Source organism: Sinocyclocheilus anshuiensis, unplaced genomic scaffold (genome assembly GCF_001515605.1).
Source record: "Sinocyclocheilus anshuiensis isolate Anshui unplaced genomic scaffold, SAMN03320099.WGS_v1.1 scaffold225, whole genome shotgun sequence".
NCBI lineage: Eukaryota > Metazoa > Chordata > Actinopteri > Cypriniformes > Cyprinidae > Sinocyclocheilus > Sinocyclocheilus anshuiensis.
In genome coordinates, this window is record NW_015539845.1 from 375970 (window position 1) to 392823 (window position 16854).

The 16854-nt window shown below is 36.7% G+C and overlaps 2 protein-coding genes across 5 annotated transcripts in view; one reads left to right on the forward strand and one right to left on the reverse strand.

Moving 5' to 3' along the window:
• The window catches only part of LOC107684544 (probable serine carboxypeptidase CPVL), a 16017-nt gene extending 6947 nt beyond the window's left edge, over positions 1–9070 (reverse strand). The window contains exons 1-2 of the mRNA XM_016480827.1: positions 9059–9070; positions 3116–3120 (exon numbers count right to left, since the gene is read on the reverse strand). The gene's annotated coding sequence lies outside the window, so the exon portion shown is untranslated. The remainder of the gene's footprint in view (positions 1–3115; positions 3121–9058) is intronic.
• Positions 875–16854, forward strand: part of LOC107684543 (beta-chimaerin-like) — a 51434-nt gene continuing 35454 nt past the window's right edge. For 2 of the 4 annotated variants that reach the window (XM_016480822.1, XM_016480823.1), the window contains exon 1: positions 8081–8572. In XM_016480822.1, coding sequence (XP_016336308.1) covers positions 8176–8572 — 397 coding nt within the window. In that variant the 5' untranslated portion in view covers positions 8081–8175. Of the gene's footprint in view, positions 1364–8080; positions 8573–16854 lie in introns of those variants that run through there. The other 2 variants (XM_016480825.1, XM_016480824.1) reach the window with 2 other exon arrangements.

A 16854-nucleotide genomic window follows, 5' to 3' on the forward strand; every position in this document is an offset into this window, starting at 1 on the left:
GTCTTTCAAATGTAGTGAAGTTAAAGTCATAAGTTTCCAGAAAAAATAATACTCAAGTAAAGTACCGATACTCAAAAAGTGTACTTAAGTACAATACTTAAGTAAATGTACTTAGTTACTGTCCGCCTCTGGTCTCATGTTGTGCATAATGAACATGAGACCACCTTTTTACACAAATGTAAGATTCCTTAAAATTGTGACACCCAATAAGAAACATAATGAATGGACAACAAGTAATAAATACATTTTTACACGAATATGACTGCATTCATGAAACTATTTAATTGATGTTTATTGCTAGAAAAGCACACAAATGAGGGGTTTAAACTGTATTTAAACATGTCTCAAATGCTGGTTACAAACCTCAGACTTTAATAAATATAATATATAAATATAAATGATATATATATACACACACATACACATTGGCACAAAAAAAGTAGACCTAGTCCTACTTTATACTATATTTTTGGTCAGTGCAACATGCTTTTTAAGTGGGTGTGACTAAATTACATGTCTTTAAAGTGTACAGTGATGTTATAAACTACAGACATTTGATGTTTTTAAAATGAGCTACTTTTCATGCTAGGTTCATCTTATGTTAGTAGGTCTTGCAAAAAAAAAAAAAAAAAACATCTAATGCCTTTTTTTTTTTAAAGCAATGGCACACCAAAGTGCACTGTACCTTTATTACTGACAGTCTATTAGTATGTGCTGGGAAGCCATAAGTTCTGAACATATAATATTTCTGAACAGCAGAAGGAATGCAACTTTCTTATGGTCCCAGCACACAGCTGAGAGGCATGTAAGTAAGGTTTACAGCATGGTCAGGTAGGCAGGAGGAATGTGCGCGCCCTGGTTCTTCCACTTTAAAAGGCGGATTCGCCTCTGCACACACTGTGTGTTTATTACGCGCCTTGAAGTGGCACATGGAAGCGATACAGTGAAATCCCTGACTGTTCCCTGAAATATAGCGAAACCTACTGGCACTGACAGCACACGGAACGTCCGGGAAGTTTTCTTGAATTCTGCTTTTCATTACGATGAGGAGTAGATGAGTTGTCACATATTCTGTACGTATATCTGAGGTTGTATCAACTAGTTTCATTATATGGTTCTGCTGCCACACGCGCGCCTGTAAATGCGGCAGCGCTGGCGACTCCCGTCTGATCCGACACTCGCAGCTGGATTTTATCGGCTGTTTAGGAGGAACTCTGGAGAGCTGAAGACAGGTCAGGAGAGCAGAGACTGAGATGGAAGAGCTGTCAAGCCCTAAAAGACGCCAGTAAGCGGGTAGATTCAGAATTAGACGCGATGGCAGCGTCCAGCAACTCCAGTCTGTCGGGTTCCTCCGTCTCTTCGGGTGAGTACTGATATATCAAAATGAAACGGGGATGATTTGTTTGGGAATCTGAATAAGCAATTGACGTGATGATAGCAGAATGGAGATGGTTGGCACTGGCAGTTTAATTTCTGTGGTTTTGGATGTAATTAAAGCAGACAGGATAGAACATGGTGAAGAGGTGTGTCATACCTTTTCTTCATCCAGGGTGAACTAGACCCACCTTTGACTTCCTTCACCAATGCAAGAGCGTGCAGTCGTTGATATCACCAATGCACCGTGCCAGATGATTGTGTAATGCCACACTCACTGTGCACGAGTTGTGGTATATAGGAGATATAGGGTATATTTATATATTTGTTATTAAAGTCATATGTCAGCCCTGTTACCATAACTTCCCCTAACAAGTGCATAAATAATAAAATACATTTTATCATATATTTTGAGATTTATTTTTAAATTCTTACATAATCAGTCCTGTTACCATGAGTTTGTAAAGTAAACAACAGATTATCGAAAGCTATTTGAGGAAATATCAACATGTATTGTCATGACCTTGAGTACAAGGCTATTAATGGCTAAATGAACCGTCACCCCTGTACAATAAGCCCCTTTGCATTTATAGCATAATGTCCTAATGCATTTTTATTTGGAAATTTAGCTTGAAATGACACAATGCAATTTATTAACATTGTGTTTATTAAAGTCGGCATGAAATTAATCCACTCAGATGTACATCATAATATGGAAGAAAGGATTTGTGGCTACTTCCAATTGATCACCACTTTAGAAGTCAGTTTATTATTTTTGGATAAATGCAGTCTATTAACAGTTAAGACTTTTCTGTTGGAATGTTTAAAATTGTACAGAAATGTCACCTTTTCAAAATGGAAAAGACTAATTTCTTGGAATGACCCAAGTGTAATTTGGGCATAATAGCAATAGTATAATGTCAGCATTGTTTATAAATTTGTCATCAGTGTCAACTGTTGATATCCCAAGTATCACTGCCAGTAGTGCTAACGGCAACAGTCAGTCTTTCTAAAAATGCCTTTAAAATCTGTAAAAACATGAACGTGGGAACCAAAAACTGGTCTGGACACATCTAGTACAAATGCACTTCCTGCCCATTGTCTCAAGGGATCTAGGTTACAACAGGCATATATATCCTAAATCCCAACATTTCAGAATTTTTTTTTTTGCATCTAAAATGAGTTTTCATGGGCGTGTGATGAAAACTAATTACCCTAACTACCCTGATTTTCTATTAACCTGATCTTATTATCCCCAAGAAATTATTGATGTTGAAAATGAGCTTTTAAATCACCTGTCATCTTTCTAGCTGGGTGTCATGTGGTGTTTGAGCTGCATTGTGCAGAAGTTTGACTTCCAATATATTAACCTCCACCTACTATTACTTGTTACTTTTTAAAACCTATGACATTTTTTCACACAGGTACCAAACTGACCTAATACACACATTTATATCTACACCAGTGTACACTACTGTCCACAACTTTGGGGTTGGCAGGTTTTTCTCTGCCTTTATTTAATCAAAAATACAAAAAACAGTAATATTGTTATAAATATCATTCTAGTCTAAAATAACTGTTTTCTATTATAATACATTTTAAAATGTAGATTGCCAAAGCTGATTTTTCTGTAGCCATTACTCCAGACTTCAGTGTCACATGATCCTTCAGAAATTAGTCTAATATGCTGATTTGGAGTTCAAAAAATATTTCTTATGATAAATGTTGAAAACAGTTAAACAACTGCTTACCGTGATACATTTTTGATGAATAGAAAGTTCAAAAGAACAGTCTTTATTAAAAATATGTAATTTGTAACATTATAAATGTCTTTACTGTCACTTTTGATCAATTTAATGCGTCTTTGCTGAATAAAAAAAATAAAAATCACACTGATCCCAAACTTTTGAATGGCAGTATATAGTATGACTTGTATACATTTTATGACCGTAGACATTAGTTTGAAGGGAAACCACTGTCCCTAAATGCACCGTAAGGCACAAAACAGAGTAAAAAGCGTCAGGTTGGCTAGAGGTGTGACAAAATCACAAAACAGCAGGTGTTTAAATACACCGATCACAAGTGTGAGGAGAGATAAGGTTGGAAGCGTGCTCAGAATCACTCCCACACAGAAACGCATGTTAACACCCTGTTCTCATGCTGCGCCGCTCGGCATTGCGTTTGTAAGAACAGAAGGAGGGATGTGTATGATCTGAGGGACAGTACACGTCTCAAGGGAGTACAAGTTCAAATAACAAGCTTTGTTGAATGGGCGTGTAAAGAAGAACCGTTTTCGTGTAGGCACTCATTCCATTAAAGCTCAATAGTGACCTTGGGAGAGAAAAAGAGATGGTTTGTCTAATTCACTTCATGCTTGCTGTAACTCTTCATGCAGACGCACAGAACCGCGACTCCTCCTTCATGCCAAGCCACGGGCTCTTGAGATCCAGTAAAGGGATAAAGCCAAGCCATGACTCTCCGTGGTCGCCATCCATTCCCAAATAGATTATCTCACATGCATGTTGCTGAAGAAGCAGAAGTGCACTGTGGCCGCAAGGCCTGCAGAAGATAGGGAGTCTTTTCTGCCTGTGGTATGGAGAGCTGTCATTAGCTCCGTGTCTCCGGTGTAATCATCTGATGCCGTATACCGCGCCTCTATCAGGCTTGCCGTGTCTGTCACGGGAGTATCATTATGTTAGAAAAAACGCTTTTTTGGCAGAAACCTTGTTTCATCTAGTTTGGGTGTGTGTAACATGCACACGTTCTGCTTTATATTAGCCAAGAGCAGGGCTGTAAACAAATGTAGGGCAGACTGGCGAGATGGATGCCGCTCGGCTCAGCTCTTCTGACATCAAAGGCCAGTTCGAGCTTTGATGTTTCCCTAAAGGAAACCTGGGACTGCAGCTCAGAGCTGCAAGCTTGTGAACGTTTTAGAAATTATGAAGTTGAAATTATGGGTGATTTCATGGGTTGGTGCTGATTTAATTTCTTTTAATCTGATGAGGTTGTGTTGGTTTATACTTAGGGCACTTGACCAGAAGGTCACTGGTTTAATCCTAGTAAGGAGGGACCCTTCTCTTCATTGTACCCTTGGGCAAGACATTTAACCCCAGATTGCTCCAGACAGATTGTCCCGGCCATAAGTGCACTTTAGTAAGTCGCTTTGGATAATAGCATCTGCTAAAAGACTACTTGCATACTTATGAATCTGCATGGGGTTCATTCTTTTAAAGTCAAAATGGAACGGCATTTACAGTACAACTGTACTTCCGTAATCTGACTCTAAAAATATTATGTTGTTTAATCATCAAGTAACAAGTAAGAACATATTTTCGTTACAACTTAAACACACCATTACTTAAAAAATGCTTGTATACACTACTACTGTTCAAAAGTTTGAGGTTGGTACTATTTTTTTAAAGAAAATGTTTTTGAATGAAGTCTCTTCATTCAAGTCGCAGTAATATTGCTATTTAAATATAAATATATTTTCAAACGTATTCCTGTTAAGGCAAATCTGAATTTTCAGCAGCCGTTACGCCAGTCTTCAGTGTCACATAATCGTCAGAATCATGTGAAATCATTCCACAGAAATCATTCAAACATTTCTTATTATTTATCAGTGTTGAAAACATATTTCTTGAAAACATTACACATTTTTTGAGGATTCTTTGATGAAAGTTCAAAAGAACCTTATTTATTTTATAAATAGAAATCTTTTATTACATTAGCTTCGGCTACAAGCGCTATGGTACATGCATGGGATGATTGTTTTTTACATTTTCATCTATGTTTATTGTATCTGTCCCTAACAAATAAAACATTAATAATAATAATAATTATACATGTCTTTACAGTCACTTTTGATAATTTCTTTGTACATTTTTAAATTGTATATAACATACCTATAGTATAAAAATTAAAAAATAAATTGTAATTTAGAATTTAAAACTATTGTTTTTTGGTGTATTTAAGTTACTGGCTTTTTAAAATATATTTTTGAATACATTAGTATATTCGGACCAAAACAACACGTTTTGCTATTGACCCAAAAATGGTCTTTTTTGATTTCATATTGACTGCACGTCTGTACTTAGTCATAGTCATCATGAAAGCTATGTCTGTTTTCTGTGGTTCTGTGCTCTTCTGGTTCACTGGAGTTGAGATGAAGTGAATGTGAGTCCTGCAACAGGAACAGATCACATGATTGAAAGCTCTGGTAAGCAAACAGCAAGAGAGATAACTCACAACAGCGATTGCGTGTCCTTTTCACTCGGCCTCTTTGCGTTTCATGTGGCATCGGCCTGTTGAGGTAAAGCTCTGTTCTTAGTTCTGGAGTTGGCTAACATCAAAGTCAACAGCTAAGGAAAAAGTGAATAGAAGAACTCTTACATTCAAACAAAATTGCTCTTAAGCTGAAGACATTCTGGGTAAATGTCACATAGCGGTGGTCAAGTTAAAGAACCTCGGTTTTTCAAGGTCTTTACTAAGCTGTTGCACATAGCTAAAAAAAGCATGAATGAAGGGGCGAAAGACTGAATAGAAACTCAGCCTGTGATGACAGAGATGGCAAATGAGCCGTGCACATCACGTACTGCTCAGAAAATGGTACTTTCTCTGCTTCGCTCTTCAGAAAGCTGTTCATTATTATAATCTTGTTTTTAAAGGCTTTCCTTTCTGACAGAAGCCACTGTAATATGGTCTGTTCATTAGTGGTCATCTTAATAGTTTCCATGGTTTCTCGTGTGATTCCCTGTAGTTTTACAGTCAGTAAGTCTGAGTGTAATAAGAGGCTTATTTAAGCCTGCAGTTTTATTGGTGGATGGAATGTTGTTGAGAACTAGATGAGAGAAGAGAGTTTTAATGCTCACCTCTTCCTGTGTCTCTGCATTTATTATTAATCACCTCTGTGGAGATCCCCATGGTCATCCATCACCCTCTGGAATCACATTACCACACAATGGATCTCCCTGCTACCGATGTGTCTGTGTGCTTGTGTACTTACATGTGCACATGCATGTGTGTGTATATGTGTGTAATCTCAAATGGCAGGCCTACTGACCCCCAAAAATCTGTTCAATGATGCATTTTGCACACAAAACTGGAAAGCACTTTCTCTGTTTGGGAAGCTCTAATCTAAATGACTGGCATTACACAACGTCCTGGAGAATGTGTTTGCAAGGGTTTTCTTTGATAGTATTTTTAAGTCAGGTTGACACATAAGCACAAGCATTTGTCATTTTAGTGGAATCAAATCTTGAAAAGGTTAGTTTAAGACAGCAAGTTAAATAGATATCAAAAAAGAAAAAATGGTAACGCTTTAGTTTAGGAACCAATTATCACTATAAACTAGTTGCTTATTAGTGAAAGTGAAAGTGACGTGACATGTGGCCAAGTATGGTGACCCATACTCGGAATTTGTGCTCTGCATTTATCCCATCCAAAGTGCGCACACACACAGCAGTGAACACACTGTGAACACACACCCGGAGCAGTGGGCAGCCATTTTTTGCTGCGGCGCCCAGGGAGCAGTTGGGGGTTCGGTGCCTTGCTCAAGGGCACCTCAGTCGTGGTATTGAAGGTGGGAGAGAGCACTGTACATTCACTCCCCCCACCTACAATCCCTGCCGGCACGAGACTCGAACCCACAACCTTTGGGTTATGAGTCCGACTCTAACCATTAGGCCACGACTTCCCTACTATTATAGCATGCATATTACTAGCATATTGGTTGTTTATTAGTACTTAAAGCACATATTAATGCCTTCTTGTGCATGACCATATTTTAGATCCCTTAATCATAACCTAAACTTAACAACTACCTTACTAACTATTAATAAGCAGAAAGTTAGGATTTCTTTGATGCAAAAGTTGTGGTTAATAGTGAGAATTGTTCCCCAAACTAAAGTGTGAATGAAAAACATATATATTGTTTTCTGAGTTTTGTTTCATGGACAGAAATTCTCAAAGCTAAGTCAGCTGTTTTTATTTGTTTTAATTTGTAATAATGTCATTTTGAACAAGTTTGTAGGCCATCAACTTTGTTCCTTCAACAAAAACTCAATATGATTTTTTGATTTTTGAAGAAAATAAGCTTTGTGACCAACAAAAGTTTATGATACTTTCATGTTTTGTTCATCATAATAATCTTCATAAATGAACACAACTATGCATTTTGAAGCTCATATACAATCGCCAGAGGTAAGAAGAAGTAACCACAGTCATTTGACTTCAGCGTCACCTCCATTAAGCTTCTGACAACTCTTTTTGTCTTTATTAAAAAAATTCCTGAAAGCGTGAGATTCTAGAGCACGATTCTAAACATAATGATCCTGGATGAGTTTTCCTGTTTGGCATGATGATGTTTAATGTCCCCATCAATCTTTGTAGTCTCATTTAGCCGCTTGTTAGTAACCACCTTTTTCAAGACACATAAAAGCTTTAAAAAAGTCACAAAGTGGTATTACGAATGTATTTTATGTCATAGAATAAAACGTGAAAATATATTAACTTGTGCTACAGGCCCATTGATGAAACTGGAAGTGCTAAAATAATAAATTGTTTCCTGGTTTTGGCCTACAGAAAGCACTCTATTGAATGTAAAAACACAACAAACTGTAGACGTTCAGTTAAATGTCAGGCAGACTATCTCTTCCTTCATAAGTGGGCAGTTTTTGTCTATAAAATGCAATGTAGACCAGACATTGTATACTGTTAGTCAAAGGTCTGGCTACGTGAGAATATGTGTGTGTTTCCTTTGCCAATCAGAAGTGAGGAGCTTCCAACAGTACATGCCCTTGTATGTGTACACACACATACACACACACAATTAAACAAAGGCATACAGCCTTACAGGAAAATACCCAAACCCACCCTCACTTGCACGCAGTGTTACAGGATAAACACACTTCATCTTGCCTTCCCTCACAATTGCTGCCTCTGATGCCTCGTCTCGCACATAGTCACAAAATTCTCCACATTTCTTGCCAGTTCTGTTCCTGTCTTCTCCACAGAATATCCCCACACTCTTTAGGCTCATTGTGTGAAGTGGAAGAGATGTGTGGCTTTGCTTTCTGTGCCTCAGAGAGACGTAGAGTCTATATAATATACCCCGGCTCTTCCAGAGCAGCATACTGTACAGATGGCCTCCCCACAGGAGCTGGAACATGTCCCCAAAAACACTGGATCAACACTAAATGTGTGTGTATTGCATATTCACATACGTGTGTTGACTGAAACAGACTGCTGTGTGTGTGGATACGGTTTTGCCGACATTGTTGGTACCAAATGTCTCTACAGGCAGTGCTTTCTTTATAATTCTTCTTGAGTTTTTACACATCTACACTTCACTTGACACAACAGTAACAATTTACTATAAGTCAATAATGCAATATTGACAGCTAGTTTGTTTATTGTTGCATACTAGCCAATAGATGCCAAAGCAGAACCATTCTGCGTCTTCCTGTTCCAAATTCAGCCTATGTTTTTGATTCACTAAAAAGAAACAATCATAAATAATGAGTGATAAAAAGTCGATTAGCAGCGAGGAAAACTCGATAAAAATATGTTTCTTGCCAGTATATCTTTTAATTGCCTCACATTCAATAAACATTCACAATAAACATTTTTTTTTTTGCCACGGCTTTGTAAATGCTGCTGCTGTTGACAAGGAAACGCTGCTCACAAGGACAGTAAACCTGAAAACACACATTGTCGGGACCAGCCAAGTGTTTAGCGGTAAGCATTAGAAATCAGTATAAAAATAACAGAAGTCCCCACAATGATAAAATGTGTGTGCATGTGAGGGTGTTGGGATTAGACAGTATATTTTGTCCTGAGGTTTTAAGGCCGTGTTCCTCTGCATGCAGATATTTTAGACGGGGTGTTAATTTGAAGTATATACTGCTAGTGTGCGGCTGCATTTCTATGTGTGTTTTTTTGCCCTAAGGAAGCCTGTTCCCTCTCATCCGCTGAGCTTTAATTTGTGTGAGAGATAAGAGTCTGCCCAAGAAAGTGGGAGCTGCAGATAGTCGTCCAACTCTCCATCTCAAAGCAGCTTTACCGCTCTCAGAATCTTCTAAGGAACCAAATCTTTCCTGCACCAGCCTGAAATCAACAGCAAATGACATTTAACATTACCCAGCCTGTAAAATATTACTTCAAATTGATGCCTGTGCTATAGTGCTGTGGGAGAAGTAGAATGATAAGAGCTTTTAAAGCATCTCCAACAATTTGTCCTTGGCACATTGTAATCAGATTCATCTAGTCTCTTTTTTTCAGTAATGGCAAACATTCCTCACAGATTGCCTGTAGCATTGAGGCAGGAAATTTGCTTAATTAAAAGCCTTTTCTCCTGAGGACGGCAGCAACTCTGGTATCTAATCAAGAAAGATGCAGTATAGTTTGATATTGTAAAGTATCTTTCAGTCACGTTCTTTCATAGTCTTCACAAAGCACAACCTTCGCCATTCTAATAGCACTGACTGCAATATTCTTCCTATTCAGGCTTTTCTAAGCTTTTGTTCACTCTTAATTGACATACTGCAAGTAGCCAGGAGTGTTTTGTGAATAGGTGGTGTGCACCTCCTGACCCTGAGGTTTCCTCCGTCAATGTTCTCCAGCCTCTCTGTTAGATCCAGCGATAGTGGAAAGAAAGCACCTGGCAGATCACCAAAAGAAATCACAATTTCCAAATGAGCCACTGAAGAATAATTTATTTTTTGTATTGTTTGCAGCACGCCAGCACCCCTGAGCTCCCACAGACAATACAGCTTCATTTTAATCCATACATGCGCTCACATTAACAGATTGAAAGCTAATCCATCTCACTTAAATACTGTAAAGTGGACACTGTGCCAACTAAAGGAATACTTCACCCAAAAACGTAAATTTGCTGAAAATGTACGCACTCTCAGGCCATCCAAGATGTAGATGAATTTTTTTCCTCATCAGAGGCAACGTATCACTTGCTCACCAATGGATCCTCGGCAGTGAATTATTAATCACCTGTGTGCAGCTGATAAAAACATCACAATAAGCAAGTAATCCACAAGACTGAAGCTTGACTTATAAGATTTTTTTTTTACTTCAAACCTTTGCTTTCGACTAAAATACAAGTTGTCTATTCATAAAATTGCTTTCTTCAGTGAAAAGGTCATCTCGTCTAAATCAGGTGAGAAATATGCACAGTTCAAAACAGCTGTCAAAACAAATATGTTGGTGGATTTTAATGTGAGAGGACAACAGAGGATGGACTTTTTCACTGGAGGAAGTGTTATTATGGATTATGGACACACGGTTCACACTAAATGACGCTCCACAGCTCTGCATGTGCTGTGAGTTGACATGCAGTTAGGAACAAAACATTGCAAACAATCTTCCCAAACTTGTAATGAGAAACTCTCATAAACTGGCTGTTGTCAACAAAAGAGAAGCTTTAAGGGCCCCCCGTGGTTTGGTTTAACATTTAGAAATGAAGAAAACGTAACAGCCATATTTATTAGTATTGCAATTTTATCACTGTACAATAATAAAAAAAAACTATATATTTATTATATAGTTATAAATACTTGATTTTTTGTTCTACAGAAAAATATTCCAAATTATATATTTGTTGTTATTTTTAATTATGAATATTCATATTTTATTTAGTAGTAATAATATATATAAAATCACAAAAGTTTTGTCCAAATTGTACAGTCCTACAAACCTTAATTTTTTTTTTTATCAGAAGAATCACAATTAGATTTTATCCCCAAACCGTGCAGCCCTTCTTCAAAATATCTTCTGGATCTTCTCAGAATATCTTCTGGAATCACAATAGGCACGGTTGATGACAGAATTTTTGTGAACTATCCCTTTAAATATTTTAATTTAAATCCTTCATATTTTCCCTCCATATTTAGTCCTGCACTGCTGCCTGCATGTAAAATGTTTAGCTTCTCTCTGCTCCATGAATTACAGAGGATTGAGACCAGAAAAACACAAATCCAAACCTCAGCCAACATTTAAACCTCACCATATCATCGTCTTCCAGAAAGAAAAAGGACTAAAGCACTTGATGTTCTTGCTAAATGTTCTCCTTGCAAGCACATGCCAAAGCCTCAAACCATGTGATTCTTTTATTTTGGCCCAGCATAGCGATTGCCTTTTTTCCAAGTTAAGGCATTATGGGTATCTTAGCTTGGCAGCTCAGTTTTATGTGTCCTTTTCACCTGTGGATTTATAAACAAAATTGACATATTTTTTTTACTTTGACAAGACATCTACAGAGTGAGCCCGTGGTGTTTAACAGTTGTTGTATGTTTGGTCGTAGCGGGTTTGGATCGCTGTGTGTGTTGTGGTTTTGGACTTTGAGCTTGTGTTTGGTTGTGAGTGTAGGCAGGGAGGAAATGCTGACTGGCCGCAGTAAAGTGCTGACAGTAAAAGAGACAGTGCCTGAAATAAGACATGGATCCATAGAGACCAGCACGTATTCAGGGAAGAGAAGAAAACACGTTGATTTATGCATTCAAAGACACCGTTTTGCTAAAACAAAACAACAGCTACTACTTTCCATTCTATCTTTCTTATTCGATCTACGTCTGCCTTTGCACAAGCTCACACATTTACTCATTCCGAACTTTCACACACTTTCCTGGGCTGTATAATGCTATTCTGAACTCAGACACACACACAATGTGTGTGTCATTGCTTACGATACTGTGTGGGTTTTTTTGTGTAATCTTTCCATGAATGATCGGAGATTCAGGTACTTTTTTTGGATGAGGAAATGCTGATGCGCCACAATCTGGTTTATTTCTCACATATGCTGGTGAGCTGTATTGTGAAATGAGTGTCTTTGTCTTATTGCCAAATTTCTGTTTATGGGTTTTGTGTAGTTACTGTCAGGCCTACTTTACGTACTAATATTGATTCTCTAGAAGCCTGCCTGGCTAGACTGTGAGAGCACTGAGAGGAACTGTTGTGATTTGTTCCTGAAAATCCTGTTTTATTCATTTATTTTACTATTGATGCTTTCAGGCTGCTGTATTAGACTTCATGGGTGAAAAATTTAATGAGCTCTTTGGCAGATTTTATACTGTTTAGGATCATTAATAATTAATAACATTTAGTTTGTAAGAAACAAATCTATCATTATTGCATTTTAACTTTAAACCATTGCTTCTGGCCAAAATATGAATCCATAATAATATAAAATAAAGTGGATAAAGTCCATCCCCTCTTGTCCTCTCACATCAAAATCCACCCACATATTTGTTTAGGACTGTTCTGTCTTAAAAATGTGCTCATGTGGCTCAGTGGTAGAGCATAGCGTTAGCAGCGCAAAAAAAGGTTGTGGGTTCGATTCCCAGGGAACACACATACTGGTAAAAAATGTATAGCCTGAATGCACTGTAAGTCGCTTTGGATAAAAGCGTCTGCTAAATGCATAAAATTATTAATTATTAAAAATGGTGCTTGATCTGTGCATTTCTTTTCTCTCCTAATTCAGATAATATTATATTTTTACTTTTCACAATTACATTTTCACAGCTGAAGTTAAAAACTTCTTAATGATGGATTTGTTTCTTATAAACACTCCTTAACTTTCTTAACTTCACGTTAATTGATGGACTGGAGTTGTATTATTAATGATTGTGATGTTTTTTTAACAGCAAAAACAAATCCATCATTAAGAAGTTTTTAATTTCAGCTGTGAAAATGTAATTGTGAAAAGTAAAAATATAATATTATCTGAATTAGGAGAGAAAAGAAATGCACAGATCAAGCACCATTTTTAATAATTAATAATAATAATAATTTTATGCATTTAGCAGACGCTTTTATCCAAAGCGACTTACAGTGCATTCAGGCTATACATTTTTTACCAGTATGCACAGCTCTGCATGTGCTGTGAGTTGACATGCAGTTAGGAACAAAACATTGCAAACAATCTTCCCAAACTTGTAATGAGAAACTCTCATAAACTGGCTGTTGTCAACAAAAGAGAAGCTTTAAGGGCCCCCCGTAGTTTGGTTTAACATTTAGAAATGAAGAAAACGTAACAGCCATATTTATTAGTATTGCAATTTTATCACTGTACAATAATAAAAAAAAACTATATATTTATTATATAGTTATAAATACTTGATTTTTTGTTCTACAGAAAAATATTCCAAATTATATATTTGTTGTTATTTTTAATTATGAATATTCATATTTTATTTAGTAGTAATAATATATATAAAATCACAAAAGTTTTGTCCAAATTGTACAGTCCTACAAACCTTAATTTTTTTTTTATCAGAAGAATCACAATTAGATTTTATCCCCAAACCGTGCAGCCCTTCTTCAAAATATCTTCTGGATCTTCTCAGAATATCTTCTGGAATCACAATAGGCACGGTTGATGACAGAATTTTTGTGAACTATCCCTTTAAATATTTTAATTTAAATCCTTCATATTTTCCCTCCATATTTAGTCCTGCACTGCTGCCTGCATGTAAAATGTTTAGCTTCTCTCTGCTCCATGAATTACAGAGGATTGAGACCAGAAAAACACAAATCCAAACCTCAGCCAACATTTAAACCTCACCATATCATCGTCTTCCAGAAAGAAAAAGGACTAAAGCACTTGATGTTCTTGCTAAATGTTCTCCTTGCAAGCACATGCCAAAGCCTCAAACCATGTGATTCTTTTATTTTGGCCCAGCATAGCGATTGCCTTTTTTCCAAGTTAAGGCATTATGGGTATCTTAGCTTGGCAGCTCAGTTTTATGTGTCCTTTTCACCTGTGGATTTATAAACAAAATTGACATATTTTTTTTACTTTGACAAGACATCTACAGAGTGAGCCCGTGGTGTTTAACAGTTGTTGTATGTTTGGTCGTAGCGGGTTTGGATCGCTGTGTGTGTTGTGGTTTTGGACTTTGAGCTTGTGTTTGGTTGTGAGTGTAGGCAGGGAGGAAATGCTGACTGGCCGCAGTAAAGTGCTGACAGTAAAAGAGACAGTGCCTGAAATAAGACATGGATCCATAGAGACCAGCACGTATTCAGGGAAGAGAAGAAAACACGTTGATTTATGCATTCAAAGACACCGTTTTGCTAAAACAAAACAACAGCTACTACTTTCCATTCTATCTTTCTTATTCGATCTACGTCTGCCTTTGCACAAGCTCACACATTTACTCATTCCGAACTTTCACACACTTTCCTGGGCTGTATAATGCTATTCTGAACTCAGACACACACACAATGTGTGTGTCATTGCTTACGATACTGTGTGGGTTTTTTTGTGTAATCTTTCCATGAATGATCAGAGATTCAGGTACTTTTTTTGGATGAGGAAATGCTGATGCGCCACAATCTGGTTTATTTCTCACATATGCTGGTGAGCTGTATTGTGAAATGAGTGTCTTTGTCTTATTGCCAAATTTCTGTTTATGGGTTTTGTGTAGTTACTGTCAGGCCTACTTTACGTACTAATATTGATTCTCTAGAAGCCTGCCTGGCTAGACTGTGAGAGCACTGAGAGGAACTGTTGTGATTTGTTCCTGAAAATCCTGTTTTATTCATTTATTTTACTATTGATGCTTTCAGGCTGCTGTATTAGACTTCATGGGTGAAAAATTTAATGAGCTCTTTGGCAGATTTTATACTGTTTAGGATCATTAATAATTAATAACATTTAGTTTGTAAGAAACAAATCTATCATTATTGCATTTTAACTTTAAACCATTGCTTCTGGCCAAAATATGAATCCATAATAATATAAAATAAAGTGGATAAAGTCCATCCCCTCTTGTCCTCTCACATCAAAATCCACCCACATATTTGTTTAGGACTGTTCTGTCTTAAAAATGTGCTCATGTGGCTCAGTGGTAGAGCATAGCGTTAGCAGCGCAAAAAAAGGTTGTGGGTTCGATTCCCAGGGAACACACATACTGGTAAAAAATGTATAGCCTGAATGCGCTGTAAGTCGCTTTGGATAAAAGCGTCTGCTAAATGCATAAAATTATTAATTATTAAAAATGGTGCTTGATCTGTGCATTTCTTTTCTCTCCTAATTCAGATAATATTATATTTTTACTTTTCACAATTACATTTTCACAGCTGAAATTAAAAACTTCTTAATGATGGATTTGTTTTTGCTGTTAAAAAAACATCACAATCATTAATAATACAACTCCAGTCCATCAATTAACGTGAAGTTAAGAAAGTTAAGGAGTGTTTATAAGAAACAAATCCATCATTAAGAAGTTTTTAACTTCAGCTGTGAAAATGTAATTGTGAAAAGTAAAAATGTAATATTATCTGAATTAGGAGAGAAAAGAAATGCACAGATCAAGCACCATTTTTAATAATTAATAATAATAATAATTTTATGCATTTAGCAGACGCTTTTATCCAAAGCGACTTACAGTGCATTCAGGCTATACATTTTTTACCAGTATGTGTGTTCCCTGGGAATCGAACCCACAACCTTTTTTTGCGCTGCTAACGCTATGCTCTACCACTGAGCCACATGAGCACATTTTTAAGACAGAACAGTCCTAAACAAATATGTGGGTGGATTTTGATGTGAGAGGACAAGAGGGGATGGACTTTATCCACTTTATTTTATATTATTATGGATTCATATTTTGGCCAGAAGCAATGGTTTAAAGTTAAAATGCAATAATGATAGATTTGTTTCTTACAAACACACAGCTTTTCACTTCATAAGACATTAATTGATGGACTAAAGTTGTGTCAATTATGTGTGGATTGTTGTGTTTTTGTCAGCTGTTTGGACTCTTATTCTGACGGCACCCATTCACTGCAGAGGATCCATTGGTGAGCAAGTGATGTCATTTGTAAATCTCTCCAAATGTGTTTCAATGAAGAAACAAACTCTTCTACATCTTAAATGGATTGTCAGCAAATTGTCATTTTTGAGAAAACTATTCCTTTAAAATGTGAAATTCTGAAACACAGTATTGCTCCATTATTGCTATTGTTCAAAATTAACTACATGCAGCACAACAGAATGTAAGAGGAAGCAAAACATATGGTATATTGGCTTCTACATCCATTTTTATAATGTCTGTTCAGTGATTTTGTCTGCCACAATAATCTAACATCTTGGAATTTCTTTCACGTGTGAGCTTTTCTCATCAAATTTGTTTAATTTATCTGCACATAATGTAATTAATTTGATTAAAATGTATAATCGATTGACAGCCCACGTGTTTTAAATTTAAAAAATATTTGCTGCTTCTTGATGAAAGGGTCTATTTTTGGATTTTGGTGTGTTATGCAAGCACATTTGTATATTTGTTGTCCTTGAGCAGGGGAACTAAATGAAAGAAGTGTTAAAACATGTACACCCGTGAGGAAGGATTATGTTGTCAGACATGCGCATTATGCATCACAGTTTACAGAACGACTTAACATTAATGAAACAATAGGTAACACTTTACTTGAAGGGGTGTGCATAAGACTGACATGACACCTTCA